At 39.5% G+C, this 27,435-nt stretch overlaps 1 protein-coding gene across 2 annotated transcripts in view; it reads left to right on the top strand.

The window, feature by feature from the left end:
- The first annotated feature begins 5,543 nt into the window (after positions 1-5,543).
- Positions 5,544-27,435, top strand: part of GNAI1 (G protein subunit alpha i1) — a 33,248-nt gene continuing 11,356 nt past the window's right edge. For both annotated transcript variants that reach the window (XM_033058243.2, XM_033058242.2), the window contains exons 1-3: positions 5,544-5,936; positions 24,890-24,932; positions 25,013-25,154. In XM_033058243.2, coding sequence (XP_032914134.1) covers positions 5,819-5,936; positions 24,890-24,932; positions 25,013-25,154 — 303 coding nt within the window. In that variant the 5' untranslated portion in view covers positions 5,544-5,818. The remainder of the gene's footprint in view (positions 5,937-24,889; positions 24,933-25,012; positions 25,155-27,435) is intronic.

Raw genomic sequence — 27,435 nt, 5'->3', positions numbered from 1 at the left:
ATGTACTTTCTTCTGTTACATCTACTCAGAACTAAATCTAACATGGTAATATTTCAAAAACATGCCAATTGCACAAAAAAGAAATCACCTTTGCTGAACATTTACTTCTGGCTCTATCATATTCTAGGAGAGGACCTATCTATAGTGTTTTGAACATTGATATCATCTACTTAGATACTTGCACAACTCATTGGAAATCTGGTCTCTTGGAAAGGTTAACATAAAATGAATGAAGTGCCAAATTCCCCTCTTCCTCACTGCTCAGCCTTCTACTAGCAAAATACACGAGTCCACCTCCAAGGACCTCTGGATTACACAGCATGCATACACAAAGCTGATTTTCTTCTCACATCCCTGTAATTACACTGCCTTCATTAAAATTAACAGAATTGTCACTGTTTATTTCAAGGCAGCAGTGAGTACTAGGATGTGCATAGCACTCACTGGCACACACAGCACACGTCTCCTCTCCCTGCTAACTGCACCTCCCTCGCACAATACACACCTTGGAACCTCCCAAGGCACTGACAATAATTATTTGCATCCATATTAACAAGCACTATAGGTGTCAGCATGCTACTGAGCTACAGCTTAATCAATTCGGTGTTGCTCAGCTACAGCGTTGGGAAATTTTAAAGCCAAACTTGTTTTGTGGTTCCAAGAAAAATTTCATTTTGAATTAAGCATATACAATCTCTTAGTCAGAAAGGGCCTTCACAGAGGTGTTGCATGAGCTCTGCCCTGTCATTAGTGACATTGCTGAACAGGGACATTATCCTAGCTAATTAATATGTAAAGCATCCACTATCCATTAATTAATGACAGTAACGTGAGAGAAGAATCAGCGTTGTGTATGCATGCAGTGTAATCCAGAGGTTCTTGAAGGTGGACTGCAAGCACTTTGCCAGAAGACTCAGCAATGGGGCACAGGGACCTTTGAAATTCAATTCACAAGGAGGAATTCTATTTGCTCGGGGTAATTTTTTTTTCATCTGTTTAAGTTTCAAATGGTGTAATACATCTGCTTTTTTAGATTCAGAAACCCAACCATGTCCTGGGCTGCAGGAGCACCGTGGGCAGCAGTTCAGGAGGGGATCCTGCCCCACCCTGAGCCCTGCATGCAGCCTGGGGCCCCCAGCACAGGGAGACCAATGGACCTGCTGGAGCCAGTTCAGGGATACCAAGCTGATTGGATGGATGGAGCACTGCTCCTATGAGGAAAGGCTGAGAGAACTGGGTTTGCTCAGCCTGGAAAAGAGAAAGGTCTGGAACTTTTCTTGGGGAAACCCCATTGTGGCCTTTCAGTACCTGAAGGGAGCCTACAAAGGAAGATGGAGAAAGACTTTTCTCAAGTGTGTGTAGTGACAGGGTGAATGGATTCCAGCTGACAGGTTTAGATTAGATATCAGGAAGAAATTCTTTACTGTGAGGGTGGGGAAGCACTGGAACAACATGCCCCATCCCTGGAAGTGTTCAAGGTCAGGCTGGATGGAGTTTGGAGCAACCTGATCTAGTAGGAGGTGTTCCTGCCCATGGCAGAAGGGTTGGAATGAGCTGTATGGAAGAAGATATCTTGCACCAAATTTTGGGAACATTTCATTTTATTAGCACAAAAGGAAATCAGATAATTTAAGTAAAAATATTGTAGTTCAGGCATTGAAATAAAATTATGCATATAGTTACAAGATTTATTCAGAAAGTATTTTACCTTGCCCTATTTCCTTTTCCAAAGCCAAAAATTCAAATTTTTGCTGACATTCTTCTATTTCTTTTGTAACAGCTGTATTCAATTTCTTCTACATGTTTTTATGTACTGTGCTGATTAAATACAAGAGCAAATAAGATGACTAAATCAGATAATTTAAATTAAAATCCAAAAACCAGCAAAACAGAAGGCTGAAGTCTGATCATTATCCCCACAAAACACTGTGTATTCCATAACAAACACAAAAAGTTTATCTATTAAGCCCATGCAACAGCAGCTAAAGATAATCTTACAGAAAAATGAGCCCAAGAGCTGGTGATGCAGACTCAAAAGGAGGTCATATCAAACAACAGCTATTTGTTGTTAAACCAGGCAAAACAACAAAATCTCTTGAAATAATCGCCTTTCAGGAACGAGGCCATGAAACACACAGCTCCTGAGCAATCTCCCAACTTGTCAGATGAAGGTAAAAGCTGTACAGTTCTAACTGCAGGGATGAAATCCACTGTCTCACAGAGCCATACTGCTTGAGGCAATGCTAAACAATGAGCTAGAGCTTACACATTCCCTGTGTTTTGGAAAGGGATCATTGGTGTACTGTCCAAATACAGATTATCTATTTAACCACAGTTTCTTTCACTGTCTAGTAGATTACCTTAGAAGAAAATACTTTTGGACATCAGGTAGAGATCTGTGGTGGCTCCAGATGGTGATTCAGGCCTACACTCCTCTGCAGCACCATGTAAGGCATTATTATTATTATTTAAAGCACTGCACTGACAACCTTTCTTCTGAATATTGGGAGTTTCCTGGCCACAACAGAGTTAGCACAATCATTCCTCAGCCTTCTTGGGCTCTGTAAAAAGAGTTTCTGCTATTCCATGATCCTGAGAGACGTTATGTGTGTGAAGTAACCAGAATACAATAAATTATCCCCTGGGCTATTATTGCATAAGTAGAACTAAACAACTGATGTTGCTGAACACTGTTGAAAAGATCACTTACTGTTTCAAAGAAGACTGCATAAGGAAATACTATGGGTGACTCTGCACCATGTAGTACTTCCACTTCTGAAAAATTAAAAATCACTACCAATTGGCTTCAAATTTCAAATGAATGCATGTCAAATACTCAGGAGTTGCCCTGGTTTTTGTAATACTGTCCACATACAACAAGGTACAATTTATCCACAAGGTTGTAATAGGAAAAGGTAGTAGAAAAGTCCTAATTAGGAAATAAAGTTGTCTTGGGTTAAATAGAACTAAAAAGAGAATTCAATCTTTATTTTTAAGACTAAGCTGTATGTGCAAAAGAGAAGATACTATACAGTTCTATTTTCCAGATCCAGGGTGATAAACAGAAAGGGAACTTGGGTCTATTTCATGGTTTTTGCCTATGAATGTGGTGACAGTGTTAAAGGGAAATAAGGACAGAGAGAACACTACAGCAAATACTCCTGGTCCAAAGTATAGAAACGTGTGCTCTGTGCACATGACTAAATGAAACAAAATCCGTGCAAAGTTGAGGCGTCCTACTTGTAGGATCTCCTCTTTGTAACATCTGCCACTCTCATTATCACATTATTCCCACCTACTATAATCTCTGTTTACTACTTTCTTATCCCTTAATCTGTACTTTCACTTACAAATATCCTAACCACGTGTTGTTTATCTCAGAAATCATTCTTTATCCGTGATTTCCAAACCAGAAAAGTATCCCTAAGCTTATTAATTTTCATCTCTGCTAACTGTGTTCTTTCCCGAGCAGCAGTTGACATTGCTGCCTCTACCACAGGAGAGGCCAGGAACCATGGAAAAAGACCAGGTTTTCATATGAGCTGAACTGTTTTACAAAAGCTTTTATCCCATGCAGTGGAAGTCTGCCCAAGAGAACACAAAATGCACCTGAACAACTCAGGAGGGCAAAGAAGCAACAGACACTTCTCAGGTGCCCTGGCCTTCTCCATAGCAGTAGGATAATGAAGATGGCCAAATAAAATGTCTCGGAGGTCTTGTGAAGTCTTGAGAACTGATATTTTCTGGGATTTCTTTAAGAAAGGATTGTATACCATCCTTTGCTAGGGCTGAGAGCATACCTACCAACCAGAAGATGTGAAAAAGTTATAGTTTGAGTGTTACGTACTTCCTTTTTTACACCATTACTTATGGTTTATTCATGGTCAGCATCCAAAGACCCCTGCAAAGAAGAAAAACCACACATCCGATAAAAATAGAATATTTGATACACTTTTCCATTGAGTATTGCAGGAGCCTTTTAATTTGCTAAGTATAGTAATAGCTGAGTCTGACTTAAAGTCTTTGCACTCTAATGCTAAAACACCTTCTGTGCTGTAAAATGCTGCTCTTTTTGAGCTCATTCTGGGGGCAGAAGTTCTTGAGAGTCTATAGAAACAAAAAATCCTAAGGACTCACTAGAATGACGAATCTTAATTTAACAGATTTGCCTTGTAAGCTTTTGCGCCTTATGTTTTGACTGAAGTTCCTCCTGAGATTCACCCAGTTTTATCGGCTGTGCACAGTTTAATGCACCGATTTCAGTGGAATCATGCTTCGCCCTGTCAGTGCTCAGCAGCCGGGCGGTGGGTCCGGGCACACAGCATTACCCCCGTTTGGTCTGTGATCCCATTATCGGGAACGGGACCTTTCTTTTGCAATCCGAACAGCGCAACGTGTGCGCGGTGAGGAAAGACTTGTAAACATTGCACGGTTTTCTTAGGGGTTTTATATCTGAAAAGCCATAAAACAACCTGCGGCAGGTCACAGACGTGCAGACAGCCCCGTGCCCGGGCTCTGAACAGGGCAGGGAATCACGGAGAGGGTCAGGCTGGAGGGGACACAGCGGGACATCTGATCCTGCTCCTGCAGGTCATCCCGGAGCACATGGCCGGCACTGATCTATCTCCAGTGAGGAGAGCTCCACAGCCTCTGGGAAACCAGTGTTCACCCACTGCACAGCAAGGCTCTTTCTCATGTTCTATGTGCGCACCAATCTCCCTGTTACCTCCCGTCCGCCTGCTCGGCACCCCCGGGAACAGCCCGGCTGCATCCCCTCTCCATCCAAACACGAATACACATGGATGAAGCAAGGTCCGCAGGAAGAGAGCGCGATGAGCAGCTGTGAGCCGTGGGATGGGACGGCTCGTTTGGCTCTGGGTGCGTGCACATTGATCAGTGCAGCTCAGAGCAGCGCTCCCGAGGGCCGACAGCCCGCACCCAGCGCCGGGGGCCTGGACCCCGAGATGCTCCCCTGGATCCCGGCAGGAAAAGAGCGGCACAGGGCGGGAGGGGACGAGGAGCTCGGTTCCTGCGCCCCCCACCCGGAGTACCCCATTGGTACAGCTCTGCCCGGACCCCCCGCCCCGCCGAGGAATGGAACCTCCCGCGCGCGAGCAGTTTAAACGCGAGCCCCTCCCCGGCAGGTGCCGGGGGTCGCGTGGGGCCCTCGCGGGCGGTGCCATATCCAGTCACGTTCGCGTTCTGCCGTGCCCCCATTTCCAGCCCCAGTCACGTTCGCGTCCCGCTGTGCCCCTTTTTCCAGCCCCGTTCGCGTTCCGCTCCCGCCGCGCTCCCCCCACGTTCCCTCCATCCCGCCCCCCTCCCCAAAACGCTTCGCCGCCGCCGTGCGCACGCGCGGCCACGCCCGCCGCGCTTCCCGCCGTGCACGCGCTCCCCGCGCGCGCGCCCCTCCTGTCTCCCCTCCCGGCGTGGGCGGTGCGCGCGCGGTCGCGCGCCTCCGGCGGGGCGGGGGCGGTGCCGCGCGCGCAGCAGCCTGAGGGCCGGCGGCGGGAGCGGCGGCCCCGGTGCGCGGCCTCGGTCCGCCCGTCCGCAGCCCCGCTGTGCCCGCTCCGCGCTCCCCCGGCCGAGCCTCCCGTGCCCCTCCCGCTCTCTGCCTCCCCTCTTGGCCGTGAGGCGAGCCCGGCGCGCGGTATCCGCGGCGCCGCTGCGCCCCAGGTGAGGGAGCGGGGGAAGGAGAGAGCGAGCGGGGAGCGCTCGCTCCCCCTCCCTCCTCAGCGCCTCCCCGCCGCTCCCGGCGCCGAGCCCCGCCGCTCCCCGCTTCAGTTCTCCCGGCGGAGCCGAAGAGCCCCTTCCCAAGATGGGCTGCACGCTGAGCGCCGAGGACAAGGCGGCGGTGGAGAGGAGCAAGATGATCGACAGGAACCTGCGGGAGGACGGCGAGAAGGCGGCCAGGGAGGTCAAGCTGCTCCTCTTAGGTAAGGGATGCCGTCAGGGGAGGCTGCTCTCGAGGCAGCCGCCCCCCGAAGCTCCTTCGCCCGCCGAGGGGTTTAGTTTTGTAGGATCCCGCCGGGCTGGGCGGGGGGCGGTGCTGCCCTCGCACCCCGGGTTCGTGCTCGGGGCCCCTCCGGAGTTCCGGGGTCTCGGAGGCTCCGCAGCCCCTGGGAGCTGCTGGGCGCCTCGAGCGAGGGGAGGCAGCGCCCGGGGAGCGGCACGGCGTGGGCTGTCCGGGCCCTGGCTTCAGAGGAAAGGGATAACGCCTCAAAGTTCTGACCTGGATCCTCTGTTCCCCTGCTGAGAGGAAGGAAATGTTACGTTGGGGGGATATTTACGCTTAATGTTTCTTGTAGACCCGAACAACTCCTAAACTGTTGCTACGAGAGTAGAGTGTAGAAAAGTGTCAAAAGAACAAAAGGCAAAGCACTGTTTAACTTTTTGGTGGTGGTTATTTTTTGGTTTGGGGTTTTTTTTTTTGAGTCTGTGGAACTTGCTTATGTTTCTGAGATCTTGCAACGGGAAACGTACCTTGATGGAGCTGCTACATGTGTGATATAATGACTTACGGCGTGCCATCGTGTGTTCTTCAGTTTTACTCATAAGTACTTGAAGCTTGCCTCTTTATTTTATCGTTGTGTGTAAAGGTAGGGTTATTCTGAAAATTAGAAGAAAAAAGGAAGTGAAGATTTTAATTAGAATACGTTTGTTCAGGACTGAAACTACTGTAGGCTGGGGACAGCTGAATGCTGCAAGATTTGCATTGAATTAATGTTGTAGGAAGTTTTGCAGTATATTCTGTGTAGCTAACCAGACTGAATACTTCTAAGAGCGAATTAAAATAGCTGTTGAGTTTCAGCTTCCCTCTCAGAGGTGAAGTTCCGGGCAAACTTTTTAAATGATGCACAGTTTCTGACTCCCCTCGACACTGATTTTGCTCTCCTGCAGTGCTCAAACAATTCTCTACAGACCTAGTAGACCTCTTAAGTAACTTTCCGTTGCTAAACTCTAAGATGGCTCCAGAAAGGGACAAAAGACTGAGCAACTTTTATTGTAGATAAAGAAATGGAACAAACCTGGAATGGGAAAAACAAAGATCCTAAAATGATTTTCTAGATTTAAAATTTCACTTGTGAGATAAGCCAGAAACAAAGGCTTTAATTGTTTTCCAGGCATTGGAAGTGGAAGCCTATTAGTGGAAGCCTAAATCTGTTGGGTTTTGGTTTAGTACTGTGCCTAGTCCTGAATACTTTTGGAATCATCAGATTGTTGTATGGAAAGGTTTTCCTGTATGTGATAATAGCTTTGCTAGTAAGGCATTTGAAATTAATTTTCAGTGTTTTGCTGTTCTGTATGTAAGTTGTAGTGCTTGTAGTTTGGGACTTGATTTCCTATTTTTCATCATAATTCTTGGGTACAGATGGCGTCTGTTTAAAGATGCTTTAAAATTGAGAATGGATTTTGTCACTATTTTAATGCTCTTATGTTCTAAGTCCTATGTTATGAGCTTCAATTTTGTAAATTCTCTGTTTCTAATGCTGAAAAGCCTTTTCTGCTGGGCTCTCATGAGATTTAAGAACATGGAACAAATGGTCAAATGCCTGTGGGTTCTCGGGGTTTCTGAGCAGCAGCTCACTTGGGTGAGCATTTCCCCCTCCCCTACCAAAAGGAGGTGTGAAGGCTGGCAGCCTGGCTTCCCCTGGGACCAGCGTCGGGATGATTGTTCAAACAATGATTGCGAACTCTGCATGAGGTTTTGTGCATACACCCATGGAAACGTAGATGTATTTCACATGTTTTGGAATGAAAGTTTTTGTCTCTTCCTTGTAAGTCTGTCGGATGTCTTGAATGTGATGTGAATGCTTTATCTGATGACAAAACTATTTAAAGTTATTTCCACTAGAGTCACTTTCTTCTCACCACTCACTTTCCCAATTGCTTGTTCAGCCCATATGTCATAGTTTATCATCTACTCGGTTGTACTCCTACATCTATTTATGGGTTTGTTCTGCTAAAAAGACACTGAAATAAATGATAAGTACAAATTGTGGTCTGCTGCCAGGAAAATGCAGTATGCAAGTGGCATCTGAAACACCTTTTTTCTGTAGGAAAAGGTCATGTAGCTGTACACCTATTATTATTATTGACGCAATAAATTGAATTTATTCCAGCATATATGAAAATTCTATTTTTGCATGGTGATTAGAGAATCCTAGTGAAACTTGAGCTAGAATACTCAATTGAGGGAAGATGTGTTCATAAAATCAGTCTATTTCTAGATTGGAAATTTAATTTATTCTACTATATGCTTTTCTATTTTTTTTTCCTAAAACAGGAAAATGCAGGGATTTAGTTGAGACACATGTGATATTGCTGTACCTGAACCATCACTGTGAACAATATCCCATATCCATGTTAGATTGATATTTTGTTGTCCTGTCTCTAGGAATAAGTAGATATATTTAATTTGTGCAAAGTACTATTGAACTGGATTATCTAAATTCTTTTGCCATATTTGTAAACTGGTTCATCACTTCATAAAATTTTGAATGCAAGTATTAGGAATAGCTCCAAAACATTATCCATGTGTAGCTATTTTAACCTTGTGATTCTGCCCTTCATTGTGCTACCCCAGCAGCAGGAGAGTCTTTCCTGAAGGATTTCTGAGAACCATCATTCTTAGAAGTAAGCTGAATTTGATCTTGTAGTTGGTAAGCCAGATGGAAAATGCTTGTTTATACATGGGATTTGATCATTTTGTCTTTTAAAACCATTACATAAACAAGCTTATTTACTTTGTTACATATTGATTGAAAATAGTATTAAAGAAATACTTAAGTTTCGTGAGAACTCAACAAAAAATATAAGTGCAATATAGTAATTGGCCAACACTAAAAGTTCAACATACAAAAGTATATACTTTTTATTGAGAAATTTATTTATGACACGTTGACAGTTCCTAAAGTTCTGTGTCCTAATTGAAGTAAGATTTTCTTTTCTTGTATTTTCTATTTTTTTTAAGAGATAAACTCATATACTTAGTGTAAGATTTTTGAAAAGCAGTTTGTATTTTGGCTGGCTTCCAGACAGAGAAAGTAGTAGATCCAAGTTAGCTTTTTCTTTCATGGTTCCTCATCTTAACCTTCAGTATTCAAGAAATAAAAATTCTAGTGATGCTTACAGAATTCATGTAATTCTACTCAGGTTGGGAGGTGGCAACTGAGTGACCGATCTGTGGGTGCATTAATAGACATGTGATCCCTGTCAGGTGTGCATCTCCAAGCACATTTCTGTTGAATTAGCTAGAGCACATATTAATGCCAACTGCAGGAGAACAAAGCAGTACCTCATTTAGTAGAATGCCTTCTGGTATGAGGTTAAACTCATCGGGTTTTATGAATACATTCAAATTGGCACCATGAGTTTATAGGATTAGCACTTTGTTTTTTGAATTATCACAACCTTCACCTAACATAGCAAATTTGGTGTTAAGGTTCTTTGTGTCTTGGACAAAAAGGCAATAGATATGTCTTAGACATTCTTTAGGAGTGGGTCCTGGGATCCAGGAAGTCACAGGCCATGTGTTTGACAGCTGTCATTGTGTCTCTCCTTGCTGCATAATCATGGTTGTAGATATATGTTCAGTGGATACCTTCGTCCTCATGACTGGAAGAACCACTTTTCTGTTCCTGAATAGATCCTTGTGATTCATTCTGGAATGTGTGCATGTCATGTTCTTAAAGATAAGTGACATTTAACTTCAGACAGTGCTACATTTAATCTTTTCCATTGTAGCTTCCTGTTGCTTAAGATGGTAACTAGAACAATTGTATTGAATTGCTTTTCTAATTCTTCACATCTTGGGCATCTTTTTTCTGTCTGCTTTTTTTTTTGTTCCAGACCTGTATCTTTGGTCTGCTCAGCCAAACTGACTCCTGCTGCATACTCATCTTTTCAGCAGCATGATCCTCACAGTACTTGGCAGTACCTCAGATACCATTGCGTATTGGACTGAAAAAATACATTTATGCTGTTTGTACCATTACTTCTCTTTCCTTTCCTCCAAAATATTCTTTCTCTCTACTCTTGCAGACGAGGACTTTAGAAGTCTGAACTTAAGGGAGCTCTCAAAAAAGCCTTATTCCCACAAACAAGTATTGCACATTTCAGAAATGTTGACCTTATAGTCATAAATTATGCCAGCCTAGTCTAAAACAATTCTAACAAACTGTTTCCTGTCATGCCTTCAGAGACAACTATCTACAGATGCTTATGAAGTTCACCTCTTATTTGAAAGCTGATTTGTGATACCTAAAAGAAGTGCTTAATGTTTGGGTTTGATTTTTGGCTTGTTGGTCTTGTCTGTGTTCGTGTGAGCACCCCTGCCCCCCATTCCTGCTTGTCTCCTTAGATTTAGCAGGAGTTCTGAACTAGGAGCTCTCTTGCATTTTAATATGATACAGCTGGACTCTGCCAGTCAGGATGTTGTTTATGTGGAGTGACTGGATTTCTCCTAGTGTAATAATCCCCCTTGCTTTTGTGAAAGGAGGCTCAGGGATGGGCAGAAAGCACACCCATTTAGTTATGGTTGTGTTTGTACAGTTACAGTGTGAGTTCTTTTGCTTGTCTCCATCTATTTGAATATTGGTGTAAAAGTTTACATCATCATAGTGGTCTTTAATGTGTGTATAGACCAGTGCAAATTATTTTTAGTGATTTCAGGTCTTCTGTTGCATTATATTTCTTCTTTTTGGAAGTTACTGTATAAATTCACTATTTATTATTATATCATCATTTTAATTCTTTAATATTCTTAAGAAAAAATTTGTCAGTGCATATTTTTAGAAAGGGTTAAAAAGAAACTGTGCATTATGTGCTATCTTGTGATACCAGTAGCAGTGACTTTGCTTTTATAAAATCTTGATTAAAAAGTCTGGTTATGGATACATAAAAATTAGTTGTGTTGAACCAGGTATTAAGGCTTATTTTAATATTTTAAGAATTAGAAAGCATTTTAAGCTTGAGACATGGTTTTTCTCCAACTTATCATTCAAAAACAATGTAAAACTACTGCTGTTTCTCTTTGTTTTTCCCTTTCTGAACTGAGGCTCTAGTACGGTATTTTTAGGTTAGCTGTCCACTCCTAGCAGCAGTGCCACCTCAAGACCACTCATAAATTTTGTAATCTACCATGATGTAATTAATGTCTTCCTACTTTCTTCTGGCAGCACAGTTTATTGTATCATCGTTGTCATACATGACAGTTTACTCTGTCCTATGGATTATATTACCAAAATGTTGTGTATTTCAGCTAACCTCCTTCTGTGAAGTCATCTTTAACTCCCATCAGAACCAGACTTTACAGTACAACTCCCTGCATAGTTGTGTTGGCACAACTTGAACTCTGGGCTTTGTGCTATAGTTAGTCTGTAGTGATTTATATACTCATATTGCCAAAGTGGGTTGTTCTTTTGCTGCCACATTTTACCCTTAAGTTGTTTTGGTCCACTGAGAAGGAATAATTGAGTAGCCAGTACATATAAAGTCCAGCTAAATAATTTGAAACCAAGCCATGACTCTGGCTCAGAGGGCATAAAATTCTGAAGTCAGTTTTGCTGTCTAGCTGATGGATGTCTGCAGTGTTTCCTGTAACATGCTATCTTGCAAATGTTGTGGTACAGCAGAACTGGATGTAGAAAAGAGGTATTTAAGATGTTCTGTTAAGTGTGAGGGTGGAGTTTTTTTGCCATGGAAACACTGAAATAAAGATCTTAACTGACTTGATAATTAGCTATTAAAAGTTTGAGGTTTTTTTCCCAAGACATGTGTAGGAGAACTTGTACTAATAAAAACCTCCTATTCTTTTAGTCTAGCTTTTACCTAGGTTTGCTGTTCTATTTATTCCCCTTGTTTACTCACTGCCCTCAGGCTTTGTGTAAATTGCACAATTACTCTGTAAATGCAACTTGGTTGGCTTTACCTGAGAGATTTTGTATCCACAAAGTATTGAAGTTCCTAACATCTAAAGGTATAGAGAGTATTTGGAAAAATCAAAACTTTGGATTTTTCTCACTCAAAACTTTTCACTCTCAGAAGTCCAATTTAAGTGACTTAACTTGGTGATATTTCAGAGTGGAAGGGTAACTAAGATTTTGAAATTAGACTATTAGGACAAAAATAAACTGGTTTTGCTGAGACACTTTTGTGTACCAGGACTGTACGCTTCTGCAGTAAGAGTTTGAACTCTTCTTAGTGCTAAACATTTTGTTTTCCTTGGCCTGCTCCTACTTGACCATTGAGTAGGAGTGGGCAAGACAAAAGAAGATTTCTTAGCAAGGGTGGGAAGTGAAGGAGTGATTTTGTAGACTAATTGCCCATATTTGTGACTGCTCGTAGTTCTTTTATAGTACAGGTGTAGGAAGTATTAGAGTTGGGGACTTGGAGGATGCTTCCCATCATCACAGCTTTGCCGTTAGAGTTTGCAAAGGTGTGGAGCCAACTTCAAGGTCTCTGCAGTTATCTATAGCTTAAATCTTACAGGCCTAAGTATCACCTTGAGTCATAGATACCCATATGGACCAATCCTTGATTTGGAAGCACGTTACCTGTTGAGGTCAGATTTTGTCTTTAACTTTGTTTCATTTTGGTTCAATTGCTGACTACCCTTCATGTGAAATATATTTATGTTATTTTTTAAATGTTACTTTTGGTATATTTCTTTCAGAATCTCAACTGGGGGACTTAAAGTACATAAAGCAGTTAAGAATCAATTCTTTAAATAAGAAACTTGTTAAACGTGATAAGCAAGTAAATTGGTTTTGTGGCTTTGATAATTGAAGGCTCAGTGAAGCTTTAAATAAGATCACCTCTAGTTTTGGTAGCAAGTTGATAATCAAGTTGCTATGTTGAGTTATGGATGTATGCTTACATGGGTACTCAGTGTTTATATTTACCAAGACATCTAACTTCAATATTGTATGTACCTATAAAATTGATACTGAAATTAGAAAATTCTTTTTGTGAAGCAACTTATTTAAAAGAATCAACACAATTCATATATACTATACTTCAACTTCTGAAATAGACCTCATTACTTTTCCAAATATTCTAATTAGAAATGTGGTGTTGCTTTTGTAGTGAGTAATATACTTAGCAATGATAGCTGATTAAATCTTTAGTGAGATATACCAATATCTAGGCAACCAGAATGGATGGGAAGTCTTTGCAATCATTGCTCTAAGCAGATTGTTTTTATAGAAGTAATCAATGTACTGTAATGAAAATTCTGTTGAGACTGTGAAGCGGGTTTATAATTAATAGTCTAGAATTTAATATGATGTGTTCCTTGAATTGAAAGTGCTGTTGCAATCAAATGGCTACCTGTAATCCCATCTTTCTTTTGCAAAGTTGATAAAATAATTTCTTGCATATGACTTTTGATTTTTTACATGTGCAAAGCTGTTGTAGATGTTTGAATCATACTACAAGTTTTTATTGATCACAGTTGTGAGGACAGTCTGAATTTCTGGGAGTTTTTAATAGCTTCAAGTAAAACTCAAGGGGTTCTTACCTGCTTTCTAAATCTGTATTGGAATGTTGGAAACAAGCAATGGATGTTTTACAAGCAACAGAGTTATTCTAGATGCTCTGTCTTGCTAAAAAGGAAAGTGCTCTTTCAGCATCTGGCTGAGTAGCTTTGCCCTCTCCCTGTCACTTTTAATGTGTAATTCATTTTTTTTGCTGGTTGAGTAGTCAGACTGGCTGTCCTGACTGGACTTAGTTTGCTGATAGAGTGGTCAATTCAACTGGTATTTCATAGTGGTCTGATGAGGACCTGACTAAAAGCGTGATGAGGAGCAGAGGTATGTGCTGAATGCAGATGGAGTGCTGGAAATGCAGAGTAGCAGGTGGAGGGGAAAATGGATGCAGAATAGGATGCTTTCAATTTCTGTGTCGCAGTTCACTGCAGAATTGGATTAGGAATAATGTGAAATTGTGTTCACCTGTAAGGTCCACTTGGTAGACATTAAACTCTTTTCCAAACCCACTTTTTTAAGACTTCTTTGCTACAATAAGAGAATAGGCAACCTACTTCAAGGAACGTGCTGACTGCATGTTAGAGGTAGGACTTTATTTTCATTCCAAATCCAAGGAACATCAGATCTGTGCTTCTTCAGGCTCTTCTGTTTTGTAAGGTCATAGACTTGACTAGGAAGAATCCTCTTCTACCTAGCACTTCTTGGTGAAGAATGCAAGATGGTCGTGGGCGGGAAGTACACCTGCCAGCCCAGTGTCCAAACAGTAGAGAAGGGAATGGAGGCAACAGTAAAGTTGTAGTAATGTTAGAATAGAATACAGTGTGAATGCAGTATTGGAATGCAATTTTAAATCTTGCTATTACTGGCGATAGGGATCTTGCAATAAACAAATCAGGAGTAAACCAGACAATTACTTTGAGTATTTATAGATTTTATTTAAAGAAATGTTATTTTGGATCTTGTTGAATTCCTGTCTGCCAGTAATGTTTTATACAGTGGTGGAGTGAAAATAAATCTCATTGAAGTGCTGTCTGTATTCTTGATGCATTAATATCTCTTGAAACATTTTGATAGTGGATTTCTCAGCTGTATGCAGATCCTTAATCTGGTAAAATCTTGGCAAAACTGTTATATACTTTCTAAAGCATATGAATGCTTAAGCATAAAACTCTTAAATCATTGACATGGATCCCTTCTAGTATGCTTTAGGGCTACAGTGTTAGTTAGCAAAAGCTGTCATCTAATTCCTAGATGAGGGTCTATTTACATTATTTTCTCAACCTGCTGTTCTGGAACATAGAAGTGTTTGGGGTTAGGTTAGATCAGCCTTTGATTGCATACTTGTTTGAAGCCTAGCAGGCTGCTATTTTTGTAGGTGTCTGTGTTACTCCTTGCTTCTGGGATTATTGGGCGCAACTGTGTCTTGGAGGGGGTTGAAATTTTTATATACTTCAAAACTGTCTCACAAAACCTCCCAAAAGCCATATTTTTTTAAAGTACTGTTTCCCCTACTTGAGGGTAGTTTTATGCAAAATAAATGTGCATTTAACAAAAAGTAAGGTTGACTATGCTCATGAATTTTCTTTCTTGCTTCAGATTCGAATAGGAGTTATGAAAACGTTTGTATTTGAAAGAAATTGTTCACTGATATCTAGGATCGTTTTACATTTTAATCTGTCACTAAGTTCCTTCAAATTCTGGTGGAGTTGGAGACATTGAAGTGAATTTAGGTCAACTATCAATATGCTTATTGTCCTTGTTTTTGTATATCTTAGTCCTTGAGCTACAAGGTAAAAAACACTTTTAAGTTAGGTGTGGGTGAATACTGAAAATTTACGTGAACTGAAGTTTATTGCTTTGTTTCTTCAATAATGGGACAGCTTTTAGTGTAATTGCATTTTCCCTGGTATAAACTTCGACAGTACTCATTTTTCACATTTGCAACTAATGCTTTGGTGTTACATAACAAGTAGAACTTTGAATAAAATCAGTTTAGATTTATGTGTGAGATCTTTTTCCTGTTTTGATAGAAAAGCACACACAGTTTTCTCATTGTCCCAGCTTTGCACAATTACATAGTTATATGAGGTGGCTGGGACAGTAGGTTCTATCCAAATTGTAGGTAGAACAATAGTAGTGTTGTACTGAATTGGAAGAGGGACCTGCAATGAAAATATATTGTTATTCCAAGTTATTTTGTTGTATTTCTCTGCCAGACCAACTCCCATAAAGTATCCTTTTGTTGCAGAGGAGAATTTTTTATAAAACATTCTTGATTGTGATTAATGGTAGTGTGCTTAGTAAGTTTGCTGTGGTATCTCTGAACCTGTCATCTTTGCACACCATATTTATAGCATGGTGCACTGCAAAAGGCCATGAAGGCCAACCACAATGTGGAGAGTAATGTCAAGGCACTCTGGATTTTTGGAAGGTTTATTAGATAGATATTAGAAAGTCTGGATGAGGCATACTGTACTCTCTTGGCAGAAATGGATGGTAACTCTCTTGATAGGCACTGTAAGAGTAAAGGACTTGGATTTTTTCTCTGTTGGAGCAGTCAGCATTTATCTCCTAGATGGGGTTCATATACAATAATCACCAAAACTCATGTTCAAGGAGGTCTTTAATCATATTTTCATACCATGATTTTAAATTACGTAGTAATTGTTTCTGAGTGTACTACTTTATATGGAAGAAGAAAGCCACTTGAATTTTTTTAAGTAGCAAATTTAAATCTTACTTCAGTTTTGTAGAGGAGTTATAAGTTCCCTTCAAAATACTAACAAGTTTTGGGCTTTGAATTTTGAAGAGATTCCCAAGTATTCTAGGTGACAGTAGTGTGGATGCTGGCCTTTGATAAATTTAAGCAGCCAAGTACTGATCTTCTCAAACTGGTGAGAGTACTGACATCTTAGATAAACCTGATGCCACAAATGTTTAGTTGCTGGTGGTGTGCCATGTAGCTGTTGGGCTGCAAGCATGGTTACCAAGTGGTTTTCATCTCCAAAGGTGCATTAGCACCTGTATTTAATTTCTGGCATGAGAGGTTTATTTCCAAACTTTTGTTTCTCAGCTTGTCGTGGTCCTGTTGGGTTTGGCACTTCACACAAAGGAAGCTATGCCTCTGTCTTAAGTGAAGGAAGAAATAGCACTGTCCCTGTCTAAGGCAGTGATACTGGTGTTGGAGATCTCTTATACATTCTGAACAGATACATCATTTAAAAGTAGCTTCAACTCCAAGGTACTACATTTCCTTTTGAATGTTTCACAAAGTTTCTGAAATATGATACTTGGCATTGTACTGGTACCCTCCTTTAGAATGAGATGACTCCACAGGACAGTTATAAGTGATGCACATAATGATAAAAGGGTTCCTACTATGTAGCAGTAGCAGGAGCTAGTAATTTAAAACAGCTGAGGAGTATAGAAATGTTTTTGAAGAGCTAGGTAGAATGTGTATTCAAAAACTGCATTTGTTTAATTTTGTGTGGTACATAAAATTGCATATAATTTCTGCTAAAATGTCTTCTTATGTGACTGAATTCTAAGCAAAAAGAACACTTTTCATAACAAGTTCATAACACTTCTGTCATATGAAGATATGAAGCACTAATTGAAGATTACAAGTAGCTCAAAACTCAATTCATACTTTTAAAGATAAAGATGTGAATAGAAGTTACCTTAAGGTTTGCAAAATGGATTCTGTGCCTTCCTTGTTTCACCATAAGATTTATTTTTAGAATTCATTGGGTTCCAGAGGTTATAGGGAATATAAACTCATATTTTCTCCTTGTTGTTTCAATACTGAACTAATTAACACTGTTTAATTCTTGCCTATGTGTTTGCTCTAGTAACAGCCTAGGTACTTAAGAAACTCAGAGCAGTCTATTAGACATCTAGACCTGAATAAACACATGGGATACTGCTGCAAGTTTATACTTGATTGCTTCTTGAGGTAACATTTTATCTTAACAGTTTTCTTAAATTATGTTTTATGTATAATAGATTGACTATTTACTAAGAGCAATACTGAAGACCTAGGAAAGAAATAATTAGTTGTAATCAACTTTTGATTTGTTGGGGAATTTACAAAAGCTACAGTGGTGTATGAGTGTGATACTGCTTCTGTAGGACTAAGCATGCAGCTACTGGAGCCTTGAGAATTATCTTAGATCTTTAATCTGAGTCAGTGCTATAATTTTAGAATCTGTCACTTCTCTGGTTTGAATCAGCAATGTAATCTGGGATTGACACTAATACTACATGGCTAATGTACTGAAATATTTTCTGCCAGATACTAATCATACAGATTCTTAATTCGTTGAAAGATTCCTGGCATGTTCAAATTCCAGCAGCTGTGGAAATTCCAAGGCTAATGCCACCTCCTTAGAAGTAATGAGTACTATCTACCTTTGGTCGACTGCATGAAAACAGTTGGGAAGGGGAAAAGGGGAATAAACTGCCAGGACAAAAAGCTGCCCCAGAAGAAGAACACCAGATGGTGGTAGATAACTGTTATTGTTGGGTGACTTCAAAAAGGGGGAGTGGGCAAAAAAAGAAAATTGAGGCAGATAGAGCAGTGTGGGTTTCAGAGAATTTTTCATGTAGTGTTCAACCTCTCCAGAATGTGTTGTAGCAACGTTTCCACTGTGGGTTTGTTGTGCTAGCATTGAGGCATTTTGAGTATAGTAACACTGATTAGTAACTTGCATTCTAATTTGAATCTCATGTCTGATAATGTGTCATGAGGTGATAAATTTAAGAGATTATACTTCCAAGCTACAAAGCCATGTGTTTTTGTAAGAGATTACTGACCCCCTAGCAGAAAGAGTAGAGATCACTGGGTATTTAGCTTGTGCTGTGACCAGTGGCTGCTGAGAAACAGGCACCATTTAGCTTTCCACTCTGAAATGCAAGTGTCTGACAGAATTGTATAGGAAGGTTGTAGGGAGAACTTTACAGTAACTGAATCCAAAAATTTACAAATCCATGTATTTTACTTAAAATTTCACATGTGTCTTTATGCTTAAGTTAATCTGATCTAAGTAAGTGTCCTATTCTACAGGCTGAGAAGCTGGCAAGCATCTGTTGAAAGTTTTAAATTAATTACTCTTGTCCATACTTGAACTCTCTTCTGGCAACATACAAAGCTGTTCTACTTTTTTGTGGGTTCTATTCCTTAGTCTGACTTATTTGGTGTTATTTCAAAGCTGGCCCATTTTTTTCACTTTAGTTTTTATCTAAAGCTTAAGTTATTTTAACTTAGTCTGCATTTTTTTTTCCATGTTAGTATTACAAGGAGTATATTTATTATATTAGAAATAGTTGTACTTGACAGTTGATTCAGTCCTAAGAGGGATACTCTGAACTTGAAGTTTGCCTTGCTTTTTACTTTAGTATTTGATTGGTTTCTTCACTAACCAATTAGCAAATGTGTCACAAGTTAGAAATGTTGCTATTAAGATCTCAGCCCTTCCAAGCAGTTTTTTTAGTACTTGGATGCATAAAACATTTGTCCCAGAAATTTGTAGTTCTGGAATGCTTGCTATGTAGGCAGTGTGTGGGATAATAAATCATGAGACATTCTAAGTAGTTTAAAGTAACATTTTTGCTTGCCTCTTAATTTTAATCGATTATTAAATGCTTCAATTCATTTCAAACACAGATTTGCTCCATTTGGAAAGACTATTCAATCTAAGATGGTGTTTGCTACAGTTTCCTAGTAATGAGTCATACAGTGATAAAATGATTTAGGTTGGAAAAGAACCTTAAGATCGAGTCCAACCCAGTCTTCCAAATTTTTTTAAAATTTTTTTTTCTGTAATTGACTAAAATACAAGTTGGAGAATCAAATATTACTTTAGCTGTTTCTTAAATTTATTTGAACTCTGCTTGTCTTATTTGGTTCCTTCAAGGGGAAGATTCATTGAGACCTGTCTCAATAGTTTTTTGATTGTCAAATGGTTAAATGGTGTTTTGATTGTTGAGGAGGGTTTTTTTGAACATAAAGATGCTTTGATTTTTTTTTTTCTATTTCCAAAGTAGAGAACTGGCATTGAAAGAAAAATCATAATGCAAACTTAGTTCCTCTTATTTAACTGAGCGTCAGCTTCACCACATGCTGCGGTGGTGAGGTAGGGTTAGTCACAGGATGGGTTTATGTGCTGGCTCTGAATTCATGGAGTGATGTCAGAATTCATGCTGGATCCAGGTAAATGACTACTTTGGATAGCACAATACTGGCTGGGAAATAATGATGTGTGACAATAGAGCCTGAGTATTAAACTTTGATGCAGAAGACCCTTCAGATTATAGTGGAACCTATGTGGAAAATGTGCTTTGCTCCCATAGTTTGGCAGTCTGTGTGATGAGGTGTAAGGATCTACCTGCTTTCTGGCAAGCAGGTGTAGGAAGAGTATTAGATTTAATTCAAGTTATATTCTTATTCAGCTATGTGAACAAAAGTTTTAAAATTCTTTAAATTTTTATAGATCACGTTGCTCACTTTTTGAGGAGCACATAGAGCACATAAAGTGTGCAAGGGGAAGAAAGGACTAATCTAGTCCTAATATAATCTAGGACTAAGGGCTAGTTACTAAAACTTCTGTTAATGTAATGACCTAACAGTTAAATTAGACTTACATTTAAAAGTAAACAAAACATACCCCCTTCTCTTTTAAATTCAGAAGTTACATGCTGCTGTTCTTCTAGTCTAAACAGAACTGTCATGTCTTTTAAATAATATCTTTGTTATAAATTAATAGTAACAAAACCAGTAACACTGTTGAAATTCTTGAGAGTAGGGATCTGAAATCAAGTATCACACTTAAATAGCAAGCAATAAATAGCATCATTTACTAGATGATTGAGGAATATACAACCAAGTCTGTCTAAATTTAGGTAGTGTTTGGTTGTGACAGTATGGCTAACTGACATTTTATATGCAGCTGTCACATGTAATATTTAATACTGCTTGCTTCGGTCTAAAACTTTCTAAACCAGAGTTAGTTCTCATTTTGCTGTATGGGCAACTTATTTATGCTGAGATAAAGGAGGAAACTTTACAAAGTGTATCTGTCAGAAAACCTGGCAGAGCTCTGCATTCAGGAATGCAAAAATAATGAATTTCCTTTCAGTATGGGACAATGAATAAGGTGGAATTTTCCCATCTACTTTTCAAAGATTATTTGGAATGCTGCAGTTATTTCAGTATGCAGTTAAAGGAAAAACCCAAACTACACACAACCATTTCTATTTTCTATTTAATAACATAGGGGAATGCACCCTCCAGGAACTCACTGCTGATGTTAGGAGGTGCTCTGTAATAAATGACTTAATTATTCTTTGTGTATTATGGGCATTTGTAGTTATGTTACTGAGAAAGCTTTTATGATAATTGTAGTTATCTGGTACATGTGAATTCTAATACCATAGAGAAACATGCATTTCTGACTCAAAAAACTTGAGTACAAAGCATATGACAAAAATAATTAAATTTTTCCATCCATAACTAACCCTGACACTGACATTCTTGGTTAGTCAAATGTGGTAAATTTTTAACAGAACATTTGATAAGGTTATGTAAATTAAGTGCTGTAGTATGTTTCTTTATATGTCCAAAATTGCTGTTGAATGCAGGGAATAGACCATCTTCAAATTATTTGAATAAAAATATTAATCTACAGCAGATTATAGTAATTTCATTAGTAAAGCTAATCTTTAAACTTTTGTCACCTATTTGTGCTTAAGTGCATAATTACCTATTTTGAGATTGGTTTATAAATGCTTCAGGTGTCTAAATAACAATTGACTTTCGTACTGGTGTCTCTGATTTTTGTTTACATTAATGTTATTCCATGGCCACTCAGATTCTTGAGAACTACTGCTGCTCTCTAAAGAAACTCGCAGATTTATAAAAAACTAGTTTTTTTTTTTTAATTTGATATGAGCTAAAGATGATATTAAACAATCTAAATTGATGCTGACAGGCCTACTCTACTCCTCTAGCTCTGTTCCTCTGAGCTCAATGTCTTATCTTGGTGCCAGCACTTAAACTGTGGTGTTGGGGAAAGAGAAGTGTAACCACATCAGTGACTGTGTGGGGAAGGAGATGGGACAACTTTTGACAGCCAGTCTTAAACTGAGCTGAGCCTGTCCTGAAGTTAAATATTTTGTTTAATAAGAGGAATATCCTAAAAGCATCACTTTACAGTATTTAAGTATAGCAATACTCTGTTCTACAGAAATTAAATACTTAAGTTGGAAGAAACCTCTTAGAGGTCATCTAGTTTAGCCCTTGGCCCAAAGCCAGACTAACATCAAAATAGATAAGGTTGCTCAGAGCCTTGTCCAGTGCAATCTTGAAGATCTCCAAGGCTGAGGTTCTGCTTTCTCTATGTGCAGTACAACCTCTTCCATGGAATAGGTTCCTTGCACTTCCTTCCCTTATATCTCTCTGAAATTGGCTGTGCTAGAGGTTAATTGCCTTGCATCTCTTTGTGTAGGCCTGGCAAGTTTACTTCTACTTTAAGCTGTCTTAAGTGGGTTTCATGGGAAGGACAGAAGCTTAGACATCCCACCTTCTTCTCCTCACACTGGTCTTTCTAGGATTAAAATGCCCTGTTCCTTGTAGCCTTTCCTTGAACATCATGTGCTCTCTAAACAACTAAGTGGCCTTTACTGTTTTTTGTCTGTCTCATTTACTGGGCGCTGAGGGGGAGAATTGTATACAGTACTTGGATACAACATAATGAATTCTGACTGCTGGGGAAGAACAGCGTCCTTTGACTTGTCTGCACTTCTGCCACTGAAGCAGTAAAAGCTACCAGGGTCAACCCAAACACCCACACAGCTGTGTGATCACTCTCCCTTAGGATAAGGAAAAAATAGAAGGAAGGCAAGAAGACTCGTGGATCAAGATGATGTTTTAATAGGCAAAGCCACAGCTTGCAGATGCTAGCAAAGCAAAGAGAAAAATTAATTGTTTCCTTTTCACTGGGAGACTGGCGTTTGGATACTTCCTGGAAAGCAGGGCCTTGGCATGCCTAATGGTGGTGTGGAAAGAATCATAGGATTGTTTCATTTGGAAAAAGCTTGCGTCATTTTGTCCAGCACTGCCCAGCCCACCACTAAACCATGTCCCTAGGTGCCAGATCTAGAGTTTTTTAATACCTCAGGTTTGGTGACTCCACCACTTCCCTGTGCAGCCTGTTTCAATGACAATGGTTTTGATGAAGACATTTTTCCTAATAGCCAGTCTTAACTTCTCTTGGTGCTACCTGAGGCCATTTACTATTGTCCTGTCACTTATTACCTGTGAGAAGAGACTGACCCCTCCTGGCTAAAACCTCCTTTAAAATAGCTGTAGTGTTGAGGTCTCCCCTGAGCCTCCAGTTCTCCAGGCTAAAACCCCCCACTCCACCCCCCAGTTCCCTCAGCTGTTCCTTACATGAATTGTGTCCCAGACCCTTTGCTATAACTACACTTCCAAAGGTTATAACAAAAAAAAATGTTCAGACAAACACTATAACAACAAATCACTACCTCTCTCCTCCCTTCCCTGAGTTTTTACTGCTGAGCATGGCATCATGTTGTCTGGAATATCTCTTTGGTTGACTTCAGTCAGCTGTCCTATGTCCTTTCTCAAGGTGTTGTCCACACCCAGCCTACTCACTAGGGGTGGGAACATGAAGGAAAGAGAAAATGCCTTGATGCTCTGTGTGCATTTTTCAGCTATCAGAGAGCCATTTAATGAATGTTACCAGCACTGGTTTTTGGCTATTAACCCTAAATGCCGCACCATAAGGGCTGCTGTGAAGAGAGTTAACTTTGTCCCAGACAGACCCAGTGCAGCAGCCTGGAATCTGATTGACCTTCATCGCCTCAAGGCCCCACTGCTGTCTCTTCAGTTTCTTGAACCATACAGTTTTCCTAAACCATTAATCCCAAATCTGATGTGTTGGATGTGTTATTCTGTGCCACTTGCAGGACTTCACAATTGTCTGTGTTCACTGTCATGAGATTCCTCAACTCAGTCTTCTAGCATATCCTCTGAATAGCACCTCTGTTCTCTAGCACTGGCAACCACTTCCTGGCCTCCTGGGCTCATATCAGCTGCAAACTTGATGCCAGTTCTTTCTACTTTTGCTTTCAGGTCATTGGTGAAGATGTTAAACCATATTATCCCAGTATTGTTTCCTGGAAACTGCCTATATGCCTTCCAGGTAGATTTTTAATCCATCAACAGAAACCTTTAAGTGTGGCTGTCTGGCAGATTTTCAGACACCCCAAAGTTGGTACTTATCCAGCTTGGTACAAGGGCTGCCATGGAAGGTGGCATTGGAAGCCTTATTAGAGTCAAAGTGAATTACATCTGTTATTGTCCCTCATCCCCAAACCTACCTGTTTCCTCATGAAAACTTACTAAGTGCAGTTTGTACTTTGTAAACCTGTGTCTCCATAACGTTTATTTTGTCCAAGATGAGGTTGACTGTCATGTGTCAGATTCTTGCCCTTTTTTTGGAGATGAATAAGTACAGTGCCTTTCTGTGGTCAGAGTTTTCTTTGGTTATGTTGAAATTGGACTATGGGTGATCTCTTTGCACTAGGAATGTCTGTAGACTCTGTGAAAATTATACTCACTTCTGCAAAGCTATATTGAAAAACTGTGAGAAGGAGAATTTAGCACAAGTCTACCAACTAGGAGCATGCTATCTAGAGGGATTAGACTGCAGCTGTAAGAGTTCCATGTATTTTTTAGAGTAAAAAGCAGCCTAAAGACAGATTGTTGAGACAGCAAAAACTATGTCTTTTTTCCTTCTCTGTTGACAGAGATACTGTTTTTCTAAGCTTTGTATTTTAACAGAACTTTTTTTGTTTGTTTTGTTGTTAAGCACTTAAAATGATATCAGGTTGACTGGCAAACCTCATGCCATCTGTTCTAACAAAAAGTAGGCTGACTGCTGGCTTATTTATGCAAGGGTCAAAAGAGGCCTGTGAGGACTGAAGCCTTGAAGAACTTTAAGGTGTTCATTTGCAACACGGAAAGTCCATTTATACACTGTGAATAATGGATTTTGGTTAGGTTTTGATTAGAAAGGTGGAGGAATCAAGCTTTACATCCCTTTGAAGTTGAGCAATTTATCATCTGTTCACATTAGAAATGCCAGCAGACCGTGTAAAAAGAAAAGACTTTTTAGAACTGAGATTTGTTCTTAAAATGGCCTAATTTTGAAATTTCCAGCTGAAGGTACATTTTTATACTAAAAATCAGTTTGTAACATGTTCTTTTACCTATGAAGGTTTTTATATTGGTTAGATACATGAAGTGCAGAATCAAAATGTATTTTCAAAGAATTAGTAAAAACCTAATGTTGAATTTTCACACATTTATTTTTCAGGAGCTGGTGAATCGGGGAAAAGCACAATTGTCAAGCAAATGAAGTAAGTGTAGTAAAGTACTGTGATAGAGAAATATTTTTTAATTTGAATAGAGAACTTATTTTTTTTTTAATCTTCTATAGGATTATCCATGAAGCTGGTTATTCAGAAGAAGAATGCAAACAGTACAAAGCTGTTGTCTACAGTAACACCATTCAGTCCATTATTGCTATCATTAGAGCAATGGGGAGGTTGAAGATCGACTTTGGTGATCCAATCAGGGCTGTGAGTATTGAAGTACACACACAGACATACAGCTAAAATATCCCTACTATTTTTTTCAGAAATCTTTGAGACACAGTGTTTGATAACTAAATGCCTTTAGTCTTTACATGGCAAGGTGACCTATAGAGCAGTCAGCACTGGATTGATTCACAACTATCTAGATAGTTGTTTAGATACTGTTTTCTGAATTCTGTCAAAATTTGGAGAACTAAACATCTGAATCTTAAGTAGTCCACAGTCATGTCTCTATTTGTATGGACTTGTGGGCTATTAGGTAGGTCATTTAAGTTAGACATCTTAAAAAATACAGCTTAAATAGCTACTTCTGCACTGTATTGCTTGGACTTCTCTATTAGGTCATAGACACAGCAGTGCCTGAAACATTTCCAGCCTCTGAGCTGGATGCTGTTTCACGCTGATTTCCAGTGTTGAGGACTTTATTTTGCTCAAGGACACATGGGCATGGACCTGCTACTGGGATACCATTTTTTAATTATACTAGTCCTGGGATTTTTCCCAAGAAATGAGACCTTTTCCTAAGCTTTTCTTTACCTTTCTGTCTTTGTTTAATTGTCCCATGTGCAAAGCTCTGAGTTTATTTGCCATCCCACCTATTGGTGTCTCCGGTCCTAATCCTATGCTCTTACCTGTGGTGACCCTGATTGCATCCACATTTGGTCAGGCAGGGAGATGTTTGGAATATCTCTTTAAAATGCTCAGTTTATAATTTTTTGCTTGTCCTCTCATTACAAGACTCTATACACTGTGTTGCAGTGCTGAAATTGATCCCCAAAGCTGTTAGTCTGAACAGCAGTTAAAGCTGGTTCAGGATTTATACTTTCATCTCCTCCCCACAGAAATCAGTCATGGTGTTAAATGCTCACCAATGCTGGTTTTGAAGCTGGAACTTGCCATGTTGTGGCCATCTCACAAGAAAGATGGAGGAATGATTTTGTTGTTCATGAACATGTTTATAAGTATATGTAAGGTAGTCAGAGGAATATTTTTTTATAATTTCTTTCCATCACTTTAAAGTGAAATTACAGTTTGGGAGGAGAAGAGGGTTTTTAAAAGGAACAGTATGTAGATTCTTCATTCTTGACAGTCTTCAAGATTTTATTGGTTGTTTGAAAGGCAGTTTATAAATGTTACAGTATTCATTCGGTAACCTTGTGAAATGCAGTATGTATGGTTGTCATAGGGAAGACATTTGTAAAAATATGTATAGTGAGTCACAAAGTTGTATCTGAAGTCTAAATCTGATTGACTGCCAATTATAGCCATTATTTTATGTACAGATGTTAATTCTACCTGATGTCTCTTCAGTTGTAAGCATAACTAGTAAAAACTTCAATTTCATTGCTTATTCCTCTCTACATTTCCTCTCATGCTTGCTGTGGTCTGCCCTTAAGACCAAAGTTTTCCAGAGCACTGACAATATTTCACTGCTTGTTAGTTCAGTGTGTGTGCAGTCCTCTCTGGAGTCTGGCAGTTAATGCTGGAAAGAGGCAGATGGTAGACTTATGTTACTAAATGTGTAGTAAGAGAAAACGGAGGAGGAGTAAATTTTGGTGTTAGCAGATAAAATGACTAACAAGAAGATTTTGAGGGCTATGTTATATATGATGTCAGTTTTAAGTCATCTGAATTTCTTGACTTCAGAGAGCTGTATAAATGATGAGGCAGACTAGTGTCAGGAACAATCTTAAAATAGCTGTCCATCCCTTTGTACTTAGTCAGGTCTTGGTGGTCCAAATTATTTTTTTTTCAGAGGAACATTAGCATTAGATGTTAGTAGTAGTATGTTCATACCTCAGTTGTTTTCAATTTTAATTTTGTTGTCTTTTATGGAAAAAATAGTTCCAAATTTTATCTCCTGGTGTAAACTGCTACATTCACATTATTTTTCTTAGATTTCTTAGGTGAATTTCTGAGGGTTTTACTCCAAGGTTTATTTAAAAATCACATGCTCTTATTTCTGTCACAAGACTAATGGTAGAGCAGTGAGTTGAACATTCTCTTTTTTCAAGTTATTGAATCCAGGGAGCACAGATAACACCAGCAGGTCATTTGTAAGTCTGATGTATCTTCCTCTGTGCTACAGGACAGTTTAAGTAGAAACTGTGTTTTGAGAAGCATTTAGTCAATGTGCTTCAAAGGACTGCGGACCACTTTCTCAATGTGAGATTTGCACTACTTGGAGAGATGGTTAAATTACTTTTTTTACATTACCTTAGATGTGGAGTCTGGTTAAAAAAGTAACACCTGTAGAGGAAGCTGC

This window comes from Catharus ustulatus, chromosome 4 (assembly GCF_009819885.2).
Source record: "Catharus ustulatus isolate bCatUst1 chromosome 4, bCatUst1.pri.v2, whole genome shotgun sequence".
NCBI classification, from domain to species: domain Eukaryota; kingdom Metazoa; phylum Chordata; class Aves; order Passeriformes; family Turdidae; genus Catharus; species Catharus ustulatus.
Note: the sequence above shows the minus strand (reverse complement) of the source record. Positions and strands in the feature narration are given on the sequence as shown.